This window comes from Candoia aspera, chromosome 5 (assembly GCF_035149785.1).
Source record: "Candoia aspera isolate rCanAsp1 chromosome 5, rCanAsp1.hap2, whole genome shotgun sequence".
In the NCBI taxonomy this organism is placed as follows: domain Eukaryota; kingdom Metazoa; phylum Chordata; class Lepidosauria; order Squamata; family Boidae; genus Candoia; species Candoia aspera.
Genome location: NC_086157.1, coordinates 66,720,278 through 66,745,773, shown reverse-complemented (window position 1 = coordinate 66,745,773; position 25,496 = coordinate 66,720,278). Strand labels below are relative to the sequence as shown.

The 25,496-nt window shown below is 35.4% G+C and overlaps 1 protein-coding gene across 1 annotated transcript in view; it reads left to right on the top strand.

The window, feature by feature from the left end:
- The window catches only part of NCAM2 (neural cell adhesion molecule 2), a 108,667-nt gene that overhangs the window by 60,179 nt on the left and 22,992 nt on the right, over positions 1 to 25,496 (top strand). Inside the window, exons 14-15 of the mRNA XM_063304711.1 lie at positions 274 to 395; positions 11,716 to 11,896. Coding sequence (XP_063160781.1) covers positions 274 to 395; positions 11,716 to 11,896 — 303 coding nt within the window. The remainder of the gene's footprint in view (positions 1 to 273; positions 396 to 11,715; positions 11,897 to 25,496) is intronic.

The following is a 25,496-nucleotide window of genomic DNA, read 5'->3' as shown; positions in this document are numbered from 1 at the left end:
CTGTCCTGCTACAATATGTATTTTCTGCTGTGAGGAAATATATATATTTACTAGCCCTGGATATTGCTTTGACCACAAAGAGTTTAAGAAATGGATTGTAGCTACGAAAACATATTTTTAACCTGGTGTGCTCTAAATATTTTTCTATATTAGTGAATTATTGCAGTATTACCTGATTAATATTGGTTGAGGCTAGCACCCAAGAAAACTGTCTGTGAACTGACCCTTCTACTAATAATGTCTATAAATGCATCTCTTATTTTGATCTTTTAGGTGAACCAAGTCCTCCATCAATTCATGGGCAACCAGGAAGTGGGAAAAGCTTTAAACTTAGCATAATAAAACAAGATGATGGAGGAGCACCTATTTTAGAATATATTGTAAAATATAGAAGTGTAAGTATTATATTGATGATGATGATGATGATGATAATAAAATTTCTTGATTATTTTGTTGCTCTATAATCACAGAGGAAAGTAAGTTTGGTAGAACTAGTTTTTGCAGACCTGGATAGCTGACTAATGTCAACTAGGCTAATAGAAGGAATCAATTTCAGACAGTATACACAATTGTCATAACCAGTGATGCAACTTTGGTTAAACAAGTAATGAATAAAGTCATTCTCCATGGAAGTGGAGCTGTGCAGAGAGCTAACAAACATTAACTTTTCTGGAACTTCGGCATTTTCTGACAAGGACATATAGGACAAGAAAGGAAGTATGTCCAGATAAAACAGAATATCTACAAATTCTTCTTAATGAACAGATCTGGACATAAAATATACCTCTTAGAAGGGAGGCAGATAAGATTTTTCATTAGGTAGAATTTCATCTTTGCTTAAAAAAACTCAAAATATCTGGGAGTTTTCAATTTGCCTAATGATCAGCTTAGCAGAACATCCATTAGAAAGTTCTTCAACTCATTAGTTTTTGACCATCCAATTGTAGGCTTGTTTGTGACCAAATTTGTGCTAAAATTCAGCAGTTCTGTGATTTCCACATCCAGAATTGGGAAATACCTAGTGCCTGATTGACTTCTTCATGTCTCCCAACCCTACTAATTTTAATTCATGACTCAGGAACAAAGGCAGAGGAATTCTTAAGTGCCATATTGGCAGTATCACAACTGGTTTCCTGCTCCTTTAGAGCTATACTGCTGGGTGATTCCATTCAGGAAGGATATTATTTTTCTTACTTCACCAGTGCCTTCCTACTAATAGTTCAGAAGTTGAACAGTACTGGTAAAGTAAGTTGTTAGATAAGGACCTTAGGTCTTCATTTTCTTCTATGAGGAAAAGCCTATACAAGGCCTAGTATAACTTGGTAAATCTTCTTAAAAGCAGATACTGTCCACTTAAGGAGTCTAGTATTATTTTGGAATTTCTCCATGAGGATTTGAGTATCAGTTTAATTAAATGTTAGGCTGCTGTTCTTAATGTTTTGAATTATTAGGGAAATGTTTCTGTTTTTCATTCATTCCCATTTCAAAGAGTTTTAGAATGGTGTGGTCTTAATCTTGTGGTTCGTAGTATCATTACCTGGTATATAAGTTGACCTCACTTATGTTAGCTACATATTTTTTTCAGATTACTAATATTTATGACCATTTTCTTAGTGGCCATAACTTTGGTTAAGAGCATTATAGACGAAGGTTATTTTCTCCAAAATCCAAGTTACTGTATATTTAGGGTGGGACTGATTCTTATACAGTCAATTCTACTAACATCAGCAACAATATGGGGAAAATCTGAAAGGTAGCAACAACTCTGCCAACTTTCTTAGCAAGATCAGGATTGCTGATGTTTTCCCCATCTGAATTCACTCTTTAGAGATTCTGTTATCCACTATGTTGTGCTGAAATGGCAGGTTGCTTTTGAAGGGGTGACACAAAAGAATATTTTAACTCTTTGCTTGGGCTAAGTCAGCCCCCCACTAGGTAGACCAGACCAGGAAACCAACTCTACAGGAAGGTTAAAACTACTTTTATTGAGATTGGTTATAGTAATAGAGTCTTGCGAGCACTGATTGTTGTACACCCTCCTCCTTATAGTTCAGTGAATCTGGGAGATGTCTACCTGAGACACTTCCTAATGTTATCTCATTCTAGACTTTAAAAAATGCTTCAGACCCTTCTGACTAGGCCATGGTTCCTATGTATCTCCATCAAAGTCATCTTCCTTACTCTCCATAGGCTACCAGATTTGGACTGCAAAAATCCAAACAACCACTAGCTGGCAATAAGTTTTATGTATCTGCTGCCATCTAGTAGTAGTCATGTTACTAGTTGTGTCAGAAAGATGGGGGGAGGTGAGAATGGAACATGGTCTTGCAAGAAAATATTGTCTAGTAACTGGCAGGAAAAACAATGGTGGGAGGGTACAATCCAGACCTTACAGGGAAAGGAGTGTAAGGCATTTGTTGGTCTATCTTTCCTTTCGGTTGCAGTCTAATAAATCAAGTCAAGGTATGATATCCAACTTAAAGGTCTTGCTTTTTAATGTCAGTGTTTTTGCTTGTTGAAAAAAAAAATCTGCTACCCAGGATATGATTCATAGTGATCTGTATATATTATTGATCTGCATACTGTATATTACAGAAACCTGGCTGACAGGACTGAGGGGCTAATCTGGTACATCCTGTAATGCAGCAGGCTAAGTTGTAGGGAAGCTGGCCCTCATTTGTAAAAATTCCAGCTCAACTACCAGAAGCTCCCCCGACAATCAGCCAATGTTTAATGTTTGCTACTTGGTTTGGGTGATTATGACAGAGTAGATATGCTATTTAGTGTACCATCCACTTGGCTACACTATATTTTCTCTCCCTAAACTAGCTGGAATTATCTTTAGTGAAGCAGAAGAGTATCTAGATGTCATTGTCCACATTCAGCTTGCCCAGTTTGAAGTAATTTAGGATTTCATATGTGCCTTGACTATGGACTTGTTTAACACATGCAACAAAGCATACACTGGATGACCTATTCTGTTCAGCTGGAGTAATCTAAAAGTATAAAAAATAAAAGGCCTCTGTAACTGTTTCAGATAGAACTCTCTCTGTTCACTTTTACACTGGGGCTACAGTAAACTTCTCTAGGGATACATGAGGGGTCAAAATGATATGACCCAGGCATCTGATGGATTCACAAGATTAATTTAATGTTCTTGGGGAATTTTCTGTTTGATTTTCCAGTAATTGAAGCCCTGAACAATTTACAGAACACGGATTTGAACTATATGATTGATACTATCATTTCTAAGTACTTCTAGCAAAACTAATTCAACACTTTGGCCCACTGAAATCTTTGAAACAGATATGGAGTGGATGGGAACAAGTGGAGAAATGTTCAGGATATATCCAATTGAAAACAGAGTGGGCCCTGTTTAAAGGGCTATCTGAAATCCCATTTTATGGCAGTGGATACAGCAAAAGTGGCAAACTTCTTTGCTTTTTTACCTGCTTTTTTGTCCTATTTGGCATATTCTTCATCAAAATGAAGCCAGAATACTTTGAAGCTGGCTATGCACACCTTTCATTGTACCTTGCAGATAAGGTGATTGGATTGGCTTTGGCTTTAATTTCAATGTTTGGTAAGGTCATAAAAAGACAATTTCTCTTCTCATGTTCATATGAACTTTTTTAAGCTTGTAGAACTCAAGGATCTACATGGTTTATGTGAAACGATAGGGTGTTTGTCCACATGATTGATTAAGTCAACCACATACTTGAGGAAGCAGTTATAAGGACTTTATTTTTTTTAAAAAAAGTCCTTCCTTGATCCAGGAGATCTCTGGAACTATGTCCTGTCTCAAATATTCAATTTCTATGTGAGATAACTGAGACAGTGGTGACCTCAAAGATCCAGATGCATTTGCATCAAACCGATTATCTGAACTTACTGTATTTCATCTCTGGGTAATACTGAGATTCTTTGGTTCCCTTGGTAGATGACTTATACCAGAAACTGGATGATGTGATCTTGCTAGTTCTCTTGACCTCTTGGTAGCTTTCAATACCAGCAACTCTGGTATCCTGAGCCACTATGTGGAGTTGGGTCTTTTGTGCACATAGGAGTAGGTAGTTTTGTAGTAGTTCCAATCCTTCCTCTCAAGACATGTCCAGAAGTTAATGCTTGCAGTGTCCCAGAGAATTTTGAATCTGCTAATCAACATGGACATGCAACACCTGAGTCATTAGGAGTAGGTGCTTAAGATATCTTCTCCACTTTTCCTTACCTTCTGACTAGAAGGAAGCAATCAGTATCTTGAATGTTGCCTTATCTTGATAATGGTCTGGATGAGGGAAAACAAACTGAAATTAAATCAAGGTAAGGACAAAGTGGACTTAGTATTTGCTAAATCCTTTAACAGTAATAGACCATCATTACAGAATTCCATATAATAAACCTGTTACATAATAATAACAATAATAATAATAATAATAATAATAATAATAATGTTATATTCACTAATAATAATAATAATAATAGTAATAATAATTCATTAAATGTATATTTCACCTGGCTCCCAGTGACTCTGGGCAGTTAAGCAAGCTTACTGCTTCAGATGGTCATTTTTCTTGTTTCTCTGTATTGTGAAATAGCAACATTTTGCAATGGAAAAGGCATAAGTAACTTCCATAAAACCATTATTCAGTACAACCTACAACCTGGAAGAATTTAAAATAATAACTAATTTGTTCTTAAGTCATAATATAATGCACAACATAAAAAACTCCAGTAAAAATCCATGTTCCCTGTATTCAGTGATACCTAATCCACATAGGCATTGCCTCTGATCCCTATCTCTGGACTTTTGTCCATGTTGCCCTTCAGTATGGCTGAAATGAGAATGTTAAATCAAGATTAGGAAAGGTCCTTCTACAGCTGGAGTAAGTAAGAAAATAAAAATATTTTGCAGTGCAAACCTGCTGCCATGAGTCTTTAGCCATATTGTGGTTTCTAAATCTTGACCTCCATTATGGGAAGTCCTGCTTACAATCTTAATTCTGCACTGGGCACCCTGGGTGTCATGAACAGGAATAACAGAAATCCAGATTGCACTTTTCTATTGGAAATTAAACTGGAACCATGTCCCAGCTGTGTCCCATATAATAGTTATGCAGCAGGTTCTGCATTAAATAATTTAATTGCAGCTGGAATAAAGTGCTCTCCCTGGTTCCAGTGAAATCTGAAAATAGCAACTGCACTGTTATGGGCAGCATTAGAAGCATAATTTGCATGGTTCTAGAGGCTTGAAACACCTAAATATTTAAAAAGCTTAGCTTGTTCAATTTTATGATTATCTGTACACTAATTATGGATTTTATTTCAGAAATTCTATTTCAGAATACTATGACATTTGCTTTTTTAGTTTACAGTCAACCTCCTCCTCCTCATTACTAAAAAGAGCCAGGGGCCCTAGGCTCTTCTATTGCCAACTATGTCAAGTAATTGGCATTGAGGATTTTAGATAGGTTTGCACTTTCCTCAAAAGAGCAGGATCCCAGTTTAGGAGTGCTCCTTGAGTAGATTTGTTATCTGGATTTGCTTGCAAGATTGGACATGGTAAGAAATGGTTTGTATAGCTAACTCAATCAACCTTGGATGCAACAATCTGTTTTTATTTTGTTTCACCCCACCTAAATTATTCTACACTTGTGATGAGGGACTGCTCTTCACAAGTAACTGGAAATTTCAGCTGAAGCAAAAATGTGGTGATCAGGCTTCTAACTGGGGTAAGATTCAGGAATCACTATGCCTGTACTGAAATACCTTGTTACCAGTTGCTCAGTGGACATAATTTAAGGTATTGATGGGCCAGGCACTTTTAAAGGCACCACCATGCCTGAACCTCAGTCCAGTACATAAGAAAGGTTGCCCATCTGCCCCATGTATGGTTCCCAAGCAATGGAATCTTCTTTCCAAATAGTTTTTTTGGGGGGTGCGGTGGGGCTGGGGGAGAGGTTTGTCACTTCCCCAGTATTTATTAAATCCCTTTTGCCAAGCTTTTAACTATTTAACTGATTTTAATTGTCTTGATCTTAACTTTATACTATTATTATTATTTATTTGTAATCACCACAAGTGTTTATGTAAATAGAGAGGCAGGCAGGGAATAGTATTGTTATTATTTTCATTATCTGTATTTTGCCAATCTTCTTACCATTAGAGCATTTTGGTTTTGCAGAATAGATCTTCAGAATTAAGGAGATGTTTCAAGGAAAATCTAAAGACAACAAAGTGTCCAATGTTTCTATTTCCCATTGAGTGAAATAATGTGTCTCTATGTGCCTTGCAAATATATTTATTATCTGCCTCTCTCATTTCAAATTCTCTCATGTTGTTGTTGTTGTTGTTGTTGTTGTTTTAATCACCAATGTCCAGTCAAATAGTCTAAGGATGGGAAGGTAGACTAGATGATATTTCAGGTCTGTTTTTTCATTGGCTAGAAGATACATTCATGTACTTTCTGGCATTTTAAGTGATGGTAACAATCATGGCTTCAGCAAAGGATCATTACCTTGTCGTGGTGCTGGAGCTTGAGCACCTCAGTGATGCCATGAGCTAAACCGTGAAGGGCCACCCAAGACGGGAAGGTCATGACAGAGAGGTCAGACTAAATGCGATCCCTGGGGAAGGTAATGGCAACCCACCCCAGTATTCTTGCCGTGAAAACTAAATGGATCAGTACAACCAGAGATATGTCGGTATACCATCGGAAGATGAGACCCCCAGGTCGGAAGATGGTCAAAAAGCTACTGGGGAGGAACAGAGGATGAGTTCAACTAGCCCCAGACGTGATGACGCAGCTAGCTCAAAGCCGAAAGGACAGCTAGCGGCCGACGGTGCTGGTGGTGAACGGCGAATCCAATGTTCTAAGGATCAACACACCATTGGAACCTGGAATGTAAGATCTATGAGCCAGGGCAAATTGGATGTGGTTATTGGTGAGATGTCAAGATTAAAGATAGACATTTTGGGAATCAGTGAACTGAAATGGACTGGAATGGGCCACTTAACATCAAATGACCACCAGATCTACCACTGTGGACAAGAGGACCACAGAAGAAATGGAGTAGCCTTCATAATTAAGAGGAAAGTGGCTGGAGCAGTGCTCGGATACAATCCAAAAAACAATAGAATGATCTCAATTCGAATTCAGGGCAAGCCATCTAACATCACAGTGATCCAAATATACGCCCCAACCACAGATGCTGAAGAAGCTGAGGTAGCAGTTCTATGAGGAACTACAGCACCTACTGGACAACATGCCTAAAAGAGATGTTATTTTCATCATGGGAGACTGGAATGCTAAGGTGGGCAGTCAAATGACACCTGGAATTACAGGTAAGCATGGCCTGGGAGAACAAAATGAAGCAGGACACAGGCTGATAGATTTTGCCAAGACAACTCACTCTGCATAACAAACACTCTCTTCCAACAACCTAAGAGACGGCTTTATACATGGACTTCCCCAGATGGACAACACAGAAATCAGATTGACTACATCCTTTGCAGCCAAAGGTGGCAGTCATCTATATAGTTGGTAAAAACAAGACCTGGAGCTGACTGTAGTTCAGATCACAGAAGACCTGTATAGGAAGGATAACAATATTGGGGATAGCTTTGACTGTTGGTCAGTGAGCTAGAGCCAGACATCCTGAAGAGTGAGGTTGAATGGGCCTTAAGAAGGATTGCTAATAACAAGGCAGCAGGAGATGACAGCATCCCAGCTGAACTGTTCAAAATCTTGCAAAATGATGCTGTCAAGGTAATGCATGCTATATGCCAGCAAATTTGGAAAACACAAGAATGGCCATCAGACTGGAAAAAATCAACTTATATCCCCATACCAAAGAAGGGAAACACTAAAGAATGTTCAAACTACCGAACAGTGGCACTCATTTCACATGCCAGTAAGGTAATGCTCAAGATCCTGCAAGGTAGACTTCAGCAGTTCATGGAGCGAGAATTGCCAGATATACAAGCTGGGTTTAGAAAAGGCAGAGGAACTAGAGACCAAATTGCCAATATCCGCTGGATAATGGAAAAAGCCAGGGAGTTTCAGAAAAACATCTATTTCTGTTTTATTGACTATTCTAAAGCCTTTGACTGTGTGGACCATAACAAATTGTGGCAAGTTCTTAGTGGTATGGGGATACCAAGTCATCTTGTCTGCCTCCTGAAGAATCTGTATAATGACCAAGTAGCAACAGTAAGAACAGACCACGGAACAACGGACTGGTTTAGATTGGGAAAGGAGTATGGCAGGGCTGTATACTCTCACCCTTCCTATTCAACTTGTATGCAGAACACATCATGCGACATGCTGGGCTTGAGGAATCCAAAGCTGGAGTTAAAATTGCTGGAAGAAACATTAACAATCTCAGATATGCAGATGATACCACTTTGATGGCTGAAAGCGAAGAGGAACTGAGGAGCCTTATGATGAAGGTGAAAGAAGAAAGTGCAAAGGCTGACTTGCAGCTAAACCTGAAAAAAACCAAGATTATGGCAACCAGCTTGATTGATAACTGGCAAATAGAGGGAGAAAATGTAGAGGCAGTGAGAGACTTTGTATTTCTAGGTGCGAAGATTACTGCAGATGCTGACTGCAGTCAGGAAATCAGAAGACGCTTAATCCTTGGGAGAAGAGCAATGACAAATCTCGATAAAATAGTTAAGAGCAGAGACATCACACTGACAACAAAGGTCCACATAGTTAAAGCAATGGCGTTCCCCGTAGTAACATATGGCTGCGAGAGCTGGACCATAAGGAAGGCTGAGAGAAGGAAGATCGATGCTTTGGAACTGTGGTGTTGGAGGAAAATTCTGAGAGTGCCTTGGACTGCAAGAGGATCAAACCAGTCCATCCTCCAGGAAATAAAGCAGACTGCTCACTTGAGGGAATGATATTAAAGGCAAGACTGAAATACTTTGGCCACATAATGAGAAGACAGGACACCCTGGAGAACATGCTGGTGCTAGGGAGAGTGGAGGGCAAAAGGAAGAGGGGCTGACCAAGGGCAAGGTGGATGGATGATATTCTAGAGGTGACGGACCCGACCCTGGGGGAGCTGGGGGCGGTGACGACCAACAGGAAGCTCTGGTGTGGGCTGGTCCATGAAGTCACGAAGAGTCGGAAGCAACTAAACGAATAAACAACAAAAACAATCATGGCAGGTCAGCTTTATACTGATACTGGGAGTTTCACACATGAAAATGGGGTTCACAAATATAGCATCACTCTGGTAAGGTATGGGCATCATAGTGTTAAGCAGTTACAACCAGAAGATTCAGGACTTGAAAGTAGCAGGATTTATTGCTGAGCAACTTAAGCATTTTGCAATTTGCAAAATTTGCAAACAAAAATTGTCTTCTTGTCTGTGTATATACGTTTCACCTTTCACAATTATTGTAGCATATGTGTCATTATACTATAAACATGTTAGTGTAATCATAGAGCAAGTAATACTAAAGGACTGAGCAGGTGAATTAGGGATGTGATATTCCGATGTGTTTCAATTAATGTATGCACAAGATAATAAACCTGGAGTACAATTACTTACCAAAAATTGTTGAATACTTTTTCCAGATGTGGTTTCTGACATGTTTGCACCATATTTTTGCCGCTACCTAGGTCTGACCTTTCTTGTGAATTAATTTTCCCATTTCATACATTCCGATTTTCATATAACAGTGAAATAAAATCACTGTTATGAAATAAAAATCAAATATTTTATTTCTATAAATCAAGACAGAAAATTATAGTATTGACTTTTTGCTATTATTCATCTATAAAAGTATCTGTCTGTATGTGTGTTTGTGCATTATATATATATATATATATATTACTTAAATTAGGTTCTCTATTAACAAATTAAGTTATATAACAACATTTTCAGATTTATTGGATAATAAAGAAGGTGAGCTTTTTATGTAATCATAGATAAGAGATAATTTTGTAATCATATTTGCTGCAGAGAAAATTGGAAGCTTCTTTATATTTCTTTTTATTATTTCTCACTGCACTTTTGTATTTTCTTTTTTCTTCTCTTTCTTTGTCCTCTCTAATTTCTATTAGTTGGTATTAGTTTTTATATTTTCTTTAAAAGTTTTAATAACATTTATTAAAAAAACATTTGCTGATTATTGTTCATTATTATTATCACTTGCTTAAAAATGGAATAATTTTGTTTTACATCTTGCATGGATGAGCATTTCACAGAGTTCAGACAACAATACTGTACCTTCATTTTTAGGTTACTATTTAGCAACTTATTGATACATATAGTAGTAAGAAATAAGCAAAAAAAAATGAAGGCAGAATAAAATAAAAAAAAAGAAAGAAAAGACTATTAAATCTTATTTACCCATACACCATTCACAGGACTGATTCAAATGTTGCATTTCATTCTTAAGTTTCTCTTTTCCTGAAGATCTCATGAAGTCCTTCCCACCATGACTTTTTCAGTTATACCATTCTTTAACCCAAACTTTCTTCATAGATAGACTGATTGATTGATGGATTTGTGTTCTGAACCTCATTTATTTCATACCAATCATCTTCGTTCTTAATCCATATTCATTTGGAACCAATTTATTGTTGACCCTAACTTGTTATTTTTGGCCCTAACGCATATACTTTCCACTGAATTCAACTTGTTTTTATATCTTCTTATATTCCACCATACTTTTCATTTTAACAAAGTAGCCATAAGCACACATATAACACAGCATTTTGGCTTCTTTCAAGAAGCATTTATTCCTTATATCAGACTTCATTTATTTATTTATTTATTTATTTATTGGATTAGTTGATTGATTCATTCATTGATTCATATGGCCATCCAGTTTGCAAGTACAATTCTGGAAGACCATGAAAACAAGGAACTATAATATAATATATTATAATACATCATATCAGCCTTTGGAACATTAAAACAACAGGATAATGAAACTAACAGAAATAATAATTAGTGAAGTAACCAAGGCCAATCAACATATAATCTCATTCAAAGGTTTTAGATTCTATATGGGCTCTTCCCATGACTGATGAGGCAGGATTCCTTTTTAAAAATTGGGGTATAACTTGCTACTTTCCAATCTTCCTTAACTGAGATATAAGGTACTATCTATTTTAGCTAGCTTATTAGCATTTTCACATTTGAATTCTTTAAAACCTATTGGGTATATGCTATCAAACCTAATGATTTATTACCTGTCAAGGGGTCCTAGGAATATGTTCAGATATATAATTTTAATATGATGACCAAAAATTGATATTTACATTAGATATGATATTAAACACTACAAATAGTTTATCTCTGTAATCCTTACCTATATTGCTCATTATAATATAAATTAGCTCACATACCTTATAATGGACTAAAGGTGAGGCCTACAAAGTTGTCCTGCTATGTATGTTGATGAATTGATATTTGAAACAGAAATATTTTATCTTCAGTGTACATATATAACCAGTTTGTTACCAGAGTATGTGCATTTTGTTCCCAGATCAATGGTTAAATAAAAATTGTCTGGGTTTTTTATACCCCAGTTCTAAATGAGGTTTGTAAAGATTTAAGATGAGTTGATTCTATATGCTCAAGAGGAAAACAATCATAATGCCTCACTTGAAACAGCTGAAAATCTATCCTGAAAATATTCATTGTAAGTATTCACTTCACCACAATTTCAACTACTATTTATACTTTACAGAAGGATAAGGAAGAACAATGGCAAGAAAAAAAGGTTCAAGGTAATAAAGACCAGATTATTCTTGAGCATTTGCAGTGGACAATGGGCTATGAAGTGCAAATTACAGCTATAAACAGGCTGGGATATTCAGAACCAACTTTATATGAGTTCATCATGCCACCAAAACCCAATATTATTACAGGTAAGTTAATTTTAATATGCATCTAGCAATTACCTCTGCTTTTAATAGAGGTTCATATGCTTTCTAAATTCCCTTACAAATTATTTAGGCTTTCTGTAAATGTTGTTTCTAGCCACTAGTAGAATAAACAAATAACCCATTATTATGTTTTATATGTTGAGCAATACATATCACAAAAGCCTACACTGTCAGTGTACAGCTTAGTAATTCTACCCATTTGTTTTACATCAGCATTTTAGAAGAATTTGTTGTACCATTCAAATATAAATAGATTTATAAAGGGATTTTCCAGAGAGTGAAGGATATGCAACTACCAATAGTTTGTTGCAAAAAAATTGTATAGTGCCTCCTCCTCTTCCATGAATCAATATTACTGTAGAAAACAGTATGTGAATTACTTTCAAACATTTATGGATTAGACATGTTTTGCTTAAAATAGCTTCCCAGTGTTAAGCATAATGACATTTTATTGAAACTCTATCATACAGTAATAACATCTTCTTTGCCTAGATAAATTAATTATGGCACTTAAAAAATTTAAACTAGATCCTTGAAATGAGAAAAGGACTATCACAGTATCTTCTGGCTATGACCAGCCTTCCAGAGGACACAGGGGGCAATTCTTAGCGTTCTCCTTTATCCAGGGAACACTTTGGGGCTCCAGGGAATCTTGCCTGAGCCCTAAAACACCCTGCTGCCAGGTCTACTTGCGAAGCTAATTCACAAAGAGATGCTGAAAGAAGAAACCCTAGACATGAAGTGTAAATTAAATTTAATCAGTGTTCAGTAGCTAGAGGCAGGACAACCTAACTTTTTATATTGTATCTTGCAATGGATAAATGCTTTGGGGGTTGTAGTTTTAATTGTGAGATATATTGTGACATTTAAAATGCATCACATGAATTTAAGACAGATTTAAAAAGCAGCTAATTTGTGAAAAAGTGATTTATGGTAATGATGACTATGTTGTTGTTTTTTTAATGCAAAAGGTTATATTCTTTTATAAAGCAAAGTCAAAATAGCCACTGTCATGCTAAACTGACATTAAGGTGGCTGAATTTGCACAGAACTCAGACCTCTTCAGAAAGCAGAGATTGACTGACTGATTTGTTTGTTTCTTTGTTTGTTTGTACATTCATTCATTCATTTATTCATTCATTTTGAGCTGCCATTAGCTTCATTAGAATTTACTTGCGATTGCCCTCATTCTGGCCAACTTTAGTCAGCATTGTGGACATCTCCCAGTCCAGACAGAATTTGGATGTAGTCTAACCCTATTCCTGTTCATCTTCTTTTCACTTTTTTGCTGATATACAGTATTTTGAGGTCAACCAGAAATGACTCGCTTAATTTCTTCTGGAGAGCACATTTTTATTTAGTCTTTTACATTATATCTCTCCTTGTGTGCCTGCCTGCCTGCCTGCCTTCAAGTTGTTTTACAGAAGAGTTGTGGATATTCTTCCAAGGAATATTTAATAATTAAACAGCTTCATCTTTTTCAGGGTTATGTGGCTGCTTCAGCAGCTATTTCTGGCTGTCTCTGTATGTGGTTCTATGCAGAACCATTCTACCTGGTTTTTATTTCAGCAAAACAAAATGGATATACACAGAGACACATACAGAGAGAGCTGGACACTTCTTCCAGAGCAGCATCATTCTTATATATATATTTTTATATATATATATATATATATATATATATATATATATATATATATATATATATATAATGAAGAAAATGCTTAGCCTTGTTGTCTAATAATATCAGCAGACCTTTTTACAACACTATAGTGCACTTTTGGGATCCCACATATTCCTCCCTTCCTTTCTTTTCATCAATTTGGGATTCTTTGCAGGACAGGTATAGGCTTCAGTGCTACCTGCTTCAGTTGTAGTGGGCATAATGATTTATATCCTTTGATTTTTCTAACGTTTAGATACTTCGCTGTTGTGCTTGCTTGCAATAATATCTCAGCAAGAAAGAGCCTGCAGTGCTGCTGTTCTCTGTATTTTGGCAGGACAGTCTACTGCCAATCATAAATTCAATAAACAGTGGATATCTACATTAATTTACAAATCAATATTCATAGACCAAAGATTTAAATCAAAATCTTAAAAATGTTAACCATATTGATTTAAAAATTGAGTTTAATTTAGTTGAGTTTTATTTCTGGAAACTTACATGAACACATCAATACACTTTGGAGGTGTATATTACTGTTGCTATTTGGGATATTTTTTGACATCACATTCTAGCATGCAGTTCTCCTCTTCTAAGATGGTCTCAAGTACCAACTATTGTGACACTATTTAACTCTCTACATCACTCAGAGTTAGTTGATGTTTCCATATGCTCTTACCTTTTCAGTTATGTATATGATGGTAGCAGGAACTGTTTCTCACAGAATGATTGGACAGATCAATATCTGATCACTTAGTCATATATCTCATATTCCATAAGGGTTAGACAGGAATTATTATTATTATTATCATTTGACATTAGAAAATCTGGAGTCTTCTGAAGAGATAGCAACAACCACTAGCTAATGGTAAACACAGGAATGCTTAGAACACTTCTACGTCAGTATGTAGAATGTTACATTTTCAAAATAATCAAAAGGATGCTTTCAGATAAATTTAAACTATCCTTCCTCGTATGAATTACTTCTTCCTTTCTTCTATTGGGATTTTGGTTTTATGTTTATATTTCCTTAAACAATGTTAAAGTTCCATATTTAAATAGGAACTCAAGCGATAGAAAATTTGTGCAAGATCAGAAACATTTTTTCATAATATACAGTATATTACTATTAACTAGCATTAGAGTTAATAGTATTAACTATTAACTAATATTAACTATGAATGAGAGGTTTTTTTCTCAACATTATTTTTTAAAAAAAAACATGAAAGCTGAAGCGGAAAAAAAATAAGATAATGCCTGGGATGATAAAATTCTGTTGTGTTCTGTGAATCCTCAGGCAAAGCTTTTATGGCTTGGAATGGCCTGCAGCAAAGAAAAATATTTAGTTCTGTATTATTCACTCTAGATTTCTAATGGAAATATGACAGCTGGCTTTCTTTTCCTTTGGTGGGGTTGGGATGGCTAATGATAGAGGAAATTATTCCACTCACATTATAGAGCTCATACTGTCTTCTCTACCTATGCAGCTCTTTTGTGACCTTGATAGAGGGAAATCTTGGTTGGGCTGCCAAATATTAGGGCTATCTGCAGACTCCTTGCAATATTCAGAGTGACCCAGAGGAATAACTCAATAACACAGGCCACCTGTACATAAATGATATTGAAGAATGCCAGAGAGGTCCATTTATTCTATGCAGTAATGGAACTTGTTTCATTTTCCCAGTTTATTTAAAATGCTTTAAGAATAGGTATTCATATGTACAACAGAATTCAATTGCCAATGTTAGAGGCACAATTGTCTAGCTTAAGCAGCAGTATTTTGGAAGATGCTATTAAAATTCACCCTGGACATGGTTTCTTTGGACTTTTTCTCTACATGTTCCCTGCTATTGATGTCAGTCCTTCTTACCCTATCTACCTAGCCCTAAGATATATAGAATTGGAGGAGCCATTTAAGCCATAAAGTTACTCCTCTGTGCAATGCATAAATCCATATGAAAACATCATCTTTCCTGGAAATTGACTCCTATGCTGTTAGGAAGTTTTTGTTGTTTTCCTGACATTCTATTCTAATCTACCTTCTTGTTAATTAAGTCCATTATTACATGTCCTGCATTCTAGAAGAAATCAGTAAATCAAATATTGATCGTATTGGTGTGTGGTCCTTGCTTTTGGAGGCTGGAAGAGATAGTAACCAATCGAGACACAAGGAACTGGGATACCAAACTAAAGTCAATTTTATCATTATACAGTGACTAACACAGAAAATAATTCTTGCTGTTAATGTTCAATTGCAGTGTCCTTATATATTTTATTTGTGTGAATGTGTGATTCTTCAATTACAAGACTAACTTAACAATATGCTATTACAATAGGTCTTTGGTGAGGGAGAATGAGACATGTCGCTTCATTGTGCTTTTATCTCTTATCCTTATCTGTTATATTTTATTGATTTTATTTTAATGTTTATTTGTTTGATTTTTATGAGCCACCTAGAATTGTTGAGAACTGGATACCATATAAGTTTAATAAAGTTTTTCTAAGATTATTTCCTCACCTACCCTCTTGAAAAGCTAGAAACTATATCAAGCTTTTTATTTTATTATGGCTTTTGTTTCAATGCTGCCTTGTTCTATGGCATCCTTCCTCCACCATGGTCAGGTTCCTTTTCCAGTCCAACTGTCTTTCCTACTATTTTCCTGGAAATGTTTAAGTCCATCACACATTCTTCTGGTTGATCCTCTTCCCCACTTTTGCCATCAATCTTCATCTTCTTCCGTAGCCCTCTTCACCAACATTATCCTCTGTGGATCTGGGGTGGTGGTAGGGGAGGAGATTCTATCTGCCTAACCTGTCCCTTTAAACCTTGCCAAAAATGGTGAAGGTGCTAGCCTGTAAGTAATCTAAGGGATGCTTATGTGACTTAACATGCAAACCACCTGGCAGACCACCAATAAAACAAAAACATACAGAAAACCTCTTACTTTTACTCTTTGCTTGTTTTAAAATTCATTGTTAATTTAAAAAAGCTTTATTATATTTTCAGAATAAATATAAAACATGAAAAGACAGAAAAAGATTGAAAGGAAACTAAAAAAAGAAAAAAAAACTGCAGAAAACAAATAGAAAAAGATACAAAAAAAAGGTACTTCCAACTCTTTACAGAGAAAATATACATAAAAAGTACATCAATCTCTTACTCCAATTTGAACATAATAAACATTATTTCTATAGTCCATTTCAACTTAATAATCAAAATTCAAAAACTATAACTTCACTTTTTTTCAATTACAAACAAAAGAAAACCAAAAGCAATTCTCTACTAAAGAAAAAAATTATACTAAATATTATCACACATTTCTATGATCAATTTCGCCTTCTCTGCCAAATCTATTTAATTTCATCTTATTATAACCCCAACACTACTATCCACCACTATACATAAAATATCTAACTCTTAATATATAAAGAAAATACAAATCAAACCATTATTTCAAACTAAATATTCCCCAAGGATAAATTATTTTATATATTCAATAATAATAATTAAAAAAACTTTGGGATCACAATACATTAAAGTTTCCATTATCAATATTAGTATTATTTAGAATAAAAAGAACATCCTGAGTATTCATCTTAATCACCAAAATCCATATCAACCATGATGTTAAAAATGTATCACATGTCAGAAAGTTATTGTCTTATTTATAAAATACATACCTATTCCCATTACTTCTTAACATTCTTATATAATCCTTCTAAATGACAAAAATATCTTCATCTCACATATCAAACATAGAAAATATCTTATTACTAATATTTAAAAAAAATATTACCATTATTAATATCAACAGAGTCTAAAGTAAGAATAACATCCTGGACAAAGCAATCATCTTAACCATCAAAAATCAGTCCACACAAGCGTAATTGGAATTTATCACACCTTAAAGTAAACCAAAGCACCATTTAGTCTCATATTTATTATTACATACCTTAGCATTATACAAAGAGCTTTCTTAATCTCCTCTTTCATCTTTTTTTCTTCCCATCTTAAGAATCCCAAGTTCTCTTCTGGGGTCTTCCAAATATTTAAACCAAAATCCTTTTCTTCAAAGTCCAACAGTACAAACATATTCATTCAGTTTTCTAACTCCAAAGTGCTGTTTTCTTCATATTCTAGGAAAACGGTGTTATCCAATTCTCTTCTAACTCCAAACTGCTAATCTCCATCTTATTCTTTGACAGATCCAGTGTGTCCTTTATGTATGTGGCATCACTGCCACTTTTTTCCAACTGTTGATCTTCTGCATCTTCCAAATCTTGTAAAATATTGTTTATACACTGCAAAATTTTGGAACTAAATTCCTCAAGAATAAAATAATATACTGTATGGCACCACCTATAAGGGACGCGGTGGCGCTGTGGGTTAAACCGCTGAGCTGCTGAGCTTGCTGATCGGAAGGTGGGTGGTTCAAATCCGCATGATGGGGTGAGCTCCCGTTGCTAGTCCCAGCTCCTGCCAACCTAGCAGTTTGAAAACATGCAAATGTGAGTAGATTAATAGGTACCACTTCGGCAGGCAGGTAACGGCATTCCGTGTAGTCATGCTGGCCACATGACCACAGAAGTGTCTATGGACAAACACCAGCTCTTTGGCTTTGAAACGAAGATGAGCACCGCCCCCTAGAGTTGGACACGACTGGACTTATTGTCAAGGGAAACCTTTACTTTTACTTATGGCACCACCTAACATCCCAATGTAGCTCCCATAAAAATAAAATCTAATACAGACGAGAAGATTCCCCCCACAAAAAAAGGTCCAGTTATCATTGTTTATATGGCTAAACCAATTAGCAGAGTAGGAAATAATATCAGAAAAAACTTTCCCACAGGAGCACAAAAACAAAAAAGGAAGGCAGATTTCAGTTTCATGAAAACATATTCACCAAAGAATAAAATAAAGAAAGTCATCAGTAAACCCTATAAATTCACTTACTGCTTAAGAAAGAAGGGAAAAAAAAAATAAATCAGCATTCTCAACTTCATCATATATATACACACACACTCACACACATACAGTGTGTGTGTGTATATATATATATATATATAGTACATACATATATACACACACACACACAATACTGTATATACAGGCACAAACTTCTACACCATTCACCTAAACAAGAAATCCAAGAGATAATGAGAATCACCAAGAGAAACAGGTTCTCTTCACTGTAAAAAGTCTCTCTTAAGTAGCAAATTAGGATAAGAATAATGTGCTTTAGAAATGGGGTGGCTGGCTCTAAAGTCCTTTTGTCTTTGAAGTAGCCTCAAACAAGATGACAGTCCCACATCCCAGCTATTCCAATCCCAGGTCGATTGCAAGAACTCCATTTCACAACCATCCACCCATGAGAAATAGCTGTCCAGGGATGGTTTCCAGGATTCTCCTTGAATCTGGGGAATTCTTTGGATACCACGAACCAGCCTAAGTCCATAAAAAAAAGCATACATCATCAGCTCTACTTCAAAAGTTGCTGTTCAAGCTGCCATATTCCCACCAGAAGTCCACATTCATTCTGTTACTTTCAACACATTTCTCCAGCCTGTTAAAATACTATTTTTTCTATATTCTAGTAGATTAGCTATTTTACAAAATTTTGTATCGTAATCTATTGTACATGAAAGCATTTTGATAAAATAGCTGTTAGATCTAAAGCTTCCACTTGTCATCCTGATCTGTTAAATGTTATTTCCCAGATATATAAACAAAGAAGCTCATTTTAGATTTAGTTTGTCTTTTGTTTCCTTTTTCCTGTATATACTCCTGAACAAATTTTGTTCCCTTGCCTAATTCAAAGAAAATAACCCATGTAAGGGACTTTATGACTGGGATAATAATCAGTCATCATATGCATAACTACCTGACCTTGAAAAACTGATTTAACTTCTTGCAGATGTGTTTCCAACCATTAGCAACCAAGGTGCTACTTTTGATCAACTGTGATTTAAACTTAGGAAGAAATATTTAAGTTCTTAGTTATAGTTTTGTCTCTATTTTGTTGTAACCTTTTTATATCTAATGCTTCTTTTATTATTTTATTTTATAATTTCACTATTTTATTGTTTTATTGTTATTATATTTTATTGTATTTTATTGCATTCCTATGTTATGACCTGTGGTTACAACAATAAACTCTATTTACTAACCTGAAGCAGTGATCAAAATGCAATAAGTTAGCCTAAGGCGCAACTCTACAATTCCTACACCCATGAATACCAGTTGAAAGTTGTGAACTTTATACACAATGCTCAATGATATTCTTCATGAAACCAGTATAATTCTTACCACACCAGCTCAATCTGAAAATGGAGTTTCAAAAAGAACTAAGGATTAATAGATGGAAATTAATTCAGTTAACAATAATTGTGCATAGCATAGCTTTGTACTGTATTATATGGATGTGTTTAGAAGTAATATTGGAAGGAATAGTTATTTTGCATATTCAAGCCTTAATTTTGGGGGGGGATTTTAGTGTCAAACCAGGCCAGTCTCTTCATGATTTTGCACTATATGATGGACTTCCAAGTGAATTTTTTGATAATCATCCACAGTGGTTTTCAAAAGATAACAAAAGTAATACTGCTGGTCCATATTTGGTATCACTGATTTTTAAATGTAATCTTCAGATTTTGGGAGGTAAAGATAATAATTATGTATACCAATACACATTCCATTCAGCCCATTCAAGTAGTGTGTTAGATCTTATCTGGGTATCAAGAAGTAAAGCTGACCTCTTTTCAGAGGTCATTGTCTATCCATGAAAAGAAAGTGATCATCAGCCAGTGAGAGTGAAATTTTGGGTCATTCAAATTTAAGATCATATAACATGGCTGTGGGTTATTAATGACTCAGAAGTGAGTCAAAATAATATGGTCCAAAGTAGATACCAGGACAACACTGAATAGCCTTAAATCAGAGAACGCTGTCAGTTGGGCCTTAGTAATCCAGTCACCCACAGCTGACTGGCAGTCAGTCTCCAATGCATTCACTATTTTGTGTCATATGTTGAAGAAACACCTAATATCCTCCAAAAGTTTCCATATAGGTACTGCAGATCCCCTTGGTTTGACAATGAATGCCATCTGATGAAAAAGAAATTGAAGGCGGCTATGAGATTTGCCCAGAGGCGTGCCTATATACGTATACAAGCTAAGATGCTGTCTCTAAGAAGTGAATATATATATACACATACACATATACATATATAAAACCTTCATCAAATAAAATTTTAAAAGAGTTATGCAGCTTCAATTTGATTAGGACTTGAGCTGTCTGCAAAACGTCATAATTCAGCTATATTTTGGCACTCTGTAGCTAGAATGCTAAAAGAACAGAGATTTGCATCTGATATACCTATCCCTGCTGAGGAATGGGAAAAGCATTATCAACGTCTGTTTGCTTTCTCAGAACCCATTTCTAGTAGTGATTTCTCACATATTGAAGCCTCACTCCTTTGGCCACCGGTATCAGACAGTGAGAACCAATCTATTATAAAAAGCTTGAAGAGCAATAAAGCTAAAACGTGGCTAAAATATATGCTAGGTTCCTCTTGAGCAGAGTCGAGAGCTGGGTAGATGAAAAGTGTATTCTTGCAGAAGAACAAGCAGGCTTTAGACAGAGTTGATCCACCGTTGACGATTGCTTTATCTTGACCCACCTAATTACAAAATATGTCAGCAAGGGGAAACAACTGTTTGCTGTCTTCTTTATAGATCTTAGTGTAGTATTTGACACAGTAAACAGAGAAATATTATGGAGGAAACCGATTACGCTCAAAATGGAAGCCAGACTGCTGGCACTGATAAAGCCCTTTATACAAGCACTTGTTTGAGAGTGAGGTTTGAGGTTTGAGGTTTGTTTGTTTGTTTGTTTGTTTAGTTAGAGTATGGCATACAATGCCAGGGAGTCTACAATGTTTTTACACATAGTAGATGTTCTGGCGCTGATAGTTGCTAGTTCTCTGTTGCACCAGTGCACCACAAGAGGGTGAGCTAGCTTCATGCCAGCTGGCCAGCAGTGTTCCAAGGGAGGTTGGCTCATCCAGGGCTTTTTATCCACCAATCCTCTGCTGTTCGCATCCAGACAGATCCAGCACCAGTTCCTGCTCCCGTGCAGAGCGCCGCCAGCATTTCGCCCCACCGAAATGACGGTACCTATTTATCTACTCACAGATGGTATGCTTTCAAACTGCTAGGTGGGCAGGAGCTAGGGATGAAATGATGGGAGCTTACTTCCGTCAAATGGAGCTGGGCTCGAACCGTTGGAGTGTCGACCATTTCTGGCCAGCAAACTCCAGCGTCATTAAGCCACTGTGCCACTGTGTCTCCAGGTTTGGGGTTAATGGAGCCATGACAAATAGGATTGATACTTACAAAGGGGTAAGACAAGGGTGCATACTTGCACCACTGTTATTCAGTCTATACATTAATGACTTACCAGGACTGATGAAGGATCCTGAAGTACACATGTGTGAGGCACTAAACACACATTGTAATACCTTGCTGTAGGCTGATATGATATTATTATTATATTCACAAGTAGGACTGTGTAGGCTGTTAAGAGGACTTGGCTCCTATTGTCATAATAACTCTCTGACTATTAATAAATCAAAGTCAAAAATTATGGTCTTTGGAAAACGACATCATATCCATAGATGGCTATTAGATGGTGAGCCAATAAAGCAAGTTAACACCTTTCCTTACCTAGCAATAGTTTTTCTCTGGAATGGATCCTGGCTTCCTCATCAAAAGAGCTCACTTAGAACAAGGGCATGAGTGAATTTACTGCTCAAATTAAAAACAAAACAAAACAAAACCCCACAGCTATCCAAGTTCCTTACCCCCAATTATCAAACTATACAAGGCCAAGGTTACCCCTATATCTTATGTGAAACTGAAGTTTGGGACTTAAAGCATATATCACTATTAGAACAAACATAACCACAGTACCTGAGAAGTATATTGGGTGTGGATAAAAGGACTTCAGCTACTGCACTTAGAACTGAATTTATACAATTTGTTCTTTGTCTACAATCAGGGCATAGAACTATTGGTGCAAAATTAGTGCTATGGAAACTGACAGACTCCCAAAATTGTGTCTTTTAGAACAGACAAAATCCCAATCACAGGATTCTTGGATTGTACAAATTATATTAGGGGCGGTGGTCTCCCTGCCTCTTGTACAACTGGAGAACAAGCTAAAAAGATTGCTGTACAAAGAATCTTGGATGTAGAAGTACAGAAATATATAGCCATTCTTAGCAAGATTGGCACATTGAAATGGATGAGCTGCTACAAACGTACCAACACAGAAATGCCTAAACGTCTTAGGGCTGTATTTACTCAAGCAAGATATGAGCAGCTGGACACAGTGGTTAAATTTGGAAGATTTAACCAAGTCCCTTATAATGAACGTAGTTGTATTTGCAGACCTCCAGAGAGAGAAGACATAACAGACATATTATCTGAATGTCAATTGTGTAAGAAAAAGAGAGATCAGTATCTAGGACCACAGATTAGACAAACAACCTATTGGGATCCTTATATTAAAACAACATATTTCATTTGCTGACAGAATCCAAAAATTACATATAATATGGCCTTTTATTTGAATAAAACAGGTCAGTTGAGATCTGCATATGTAAACCTGATTCGGGTAAACTGTAGGGGTGATTCAGAAATATGATTTGCATTTTTATTCCTTATTTAATTTGTTTCTTTTATTCTACTTTTACATATGGTATTATTGATGTTCTATGTTTTATACCCTGTACTTTGATATGGCCTAATGGCTAATCAATAATAAATTATACTATACTATACTGTATTATATAAATAAAACCCGATTTTTTTCTTTAAAAAAGCCGAATGATTTTGAACATTATTTAACAACTTATGAACAAGAGAAAATAATATAACACTGTGTATTAATGTAAAACAATACTTTAGGTTCATGGTTTTAAAATAATACAAGAATTAATTTCAAATGTAGTCTGAAATACACATAAAAAAATAATAGCACCAATACTATAGTAAAATCTTTTCAGTGATTAAAAAAACTGCTAACCCTAACACTTAGTGTTAAAACTGTAATATTCCTGAGCAAGTTAATATGCAAATTTAACATTTCATAGCTGGGATTAATATGTGCAATCACATCAACTTCCTGCTTGCAGGTAACTGCTTCTTGTAAAGTTATTATCCTGCATTACTTCCAAGTAACTGAACATAAATGATTGAAACTAAATACTTTGTAGAGTGAGCCTAGTGAAATGTTGTCACTTCTAGTTGTCACTTCCAGTTATCCGGATACCCAGTACAGGTGAGTTGAAAAGAGTTCTATTGTATTTCCATTGTCCTTGCTGAACATCTCACATGATGAACTAGCTTAAGATGTAAGTAAACTGAAATGATTAAATAACAGCAAGCACAATACTCTGATATGATATTCCTGCCAATGTAACAAATGGAAGTACAAAATAGCAGCCTAATGAACTTGTTCTGAACATTATAGTTCAAAGAGGAAATTATGCCTAAAATGATCATAAATTTTAATCACTGTTTAATCTGGAATTCATTTCACTTTTAAGAAGCCTTTTGTTTATCTATGGTTTTAGCATTTTATATTAAAATGATTGCTTTAAGTAACTGACTGGCATTGTGTAAATATTGCATTAATTATTTTTTCTCTTTTTTTCTTTCTCACTCTGTTTCTTTTTAATTTTATTTTTTCACATACTTTTTTCTCATTTTTTCAACTTTTCAATCTGATTTTTATATCAATTTTCATCAAACCAGATACTTGCTGTGAAGCCCATAAAGGTGGAATTGGAAGTCAATCACTGCAGCTGAATGCTGCTGGTTTTGTTTTCTTGATAGTCCTAAGTGTATTGTGTGTTTTTTAATATTGGTGGTGAACCAAGCCAGTTGTGGTGCATTTGTTCTGCATTTTTTTTTTTAATAAAAGGGGAAATAATATGGATAATATTAGATTTTTTGGCACTCTTTAAAAAAAGAAAACATTTGTTAAGTTATACTAACACTAAAGCAACTGAAAAAAACGGCATGAATATTTCTTACAAGTGTTTTTTTTTTTCAATGAAGAAACCATAAATCATTATTTGCTTTTCTGTATGTATAATTTGATGTAAAGGCTTCATTGCCTAGAAATGTTTTACAACTCAAAGATGACAAGGCTGAAACGTGTTCTTGATGTCATTTGTGAAACCAGGAAACAGTTTCAAACACAGTTATGATTGGTTGCTTGTAGTGTGATTTAAAGTAAAAGATTTTCTTCTCACCTAACTTAAGTTCTTTGCCAAGAAATACATAGTTATTAATAGGATTATGAAGTCACCTGTATATTATTTTTAGCATCTAATCTGAGCCTTCTTATTAAACATTTGGTTTCATCTAAACCACTATGCATCTTGCTGTGCCTTTATGGAGATGTGTTTATATGCTGTTTCTTCCTTATTACATCTTTCTTTTAAAGAAATTAGTAAAGTTCAGCCTTCACTTAGGTAGGTATACATATTAATAAATAAGTTTTGTGTCTTCAGAAAGGTTTCACTGAAGTATCAGATAGATTTTTGTGTACATCTCTGTAATACATGTAAGATTATCTCTGCCATTAAATTAAAGAAAATAAGACTTGTACTGTGCTTAGATTTAAGCAATACCAAATAAAGATACAACTAAATACTACTAAAGTCAGAGGGAAACCCAGAAAATGTAGGGTCCCATGTACTTATGGGCTTTTGGACTGGATTATTTTTGCATAATATATATTTTAAAATAATTTACACTTTTGTATTTTTAGACAACTATTTTGTAGCTCTACAGTCTTTGTAACTTCCCCTAATAAATCTCCTCTGTATGTACTTATCACAATAT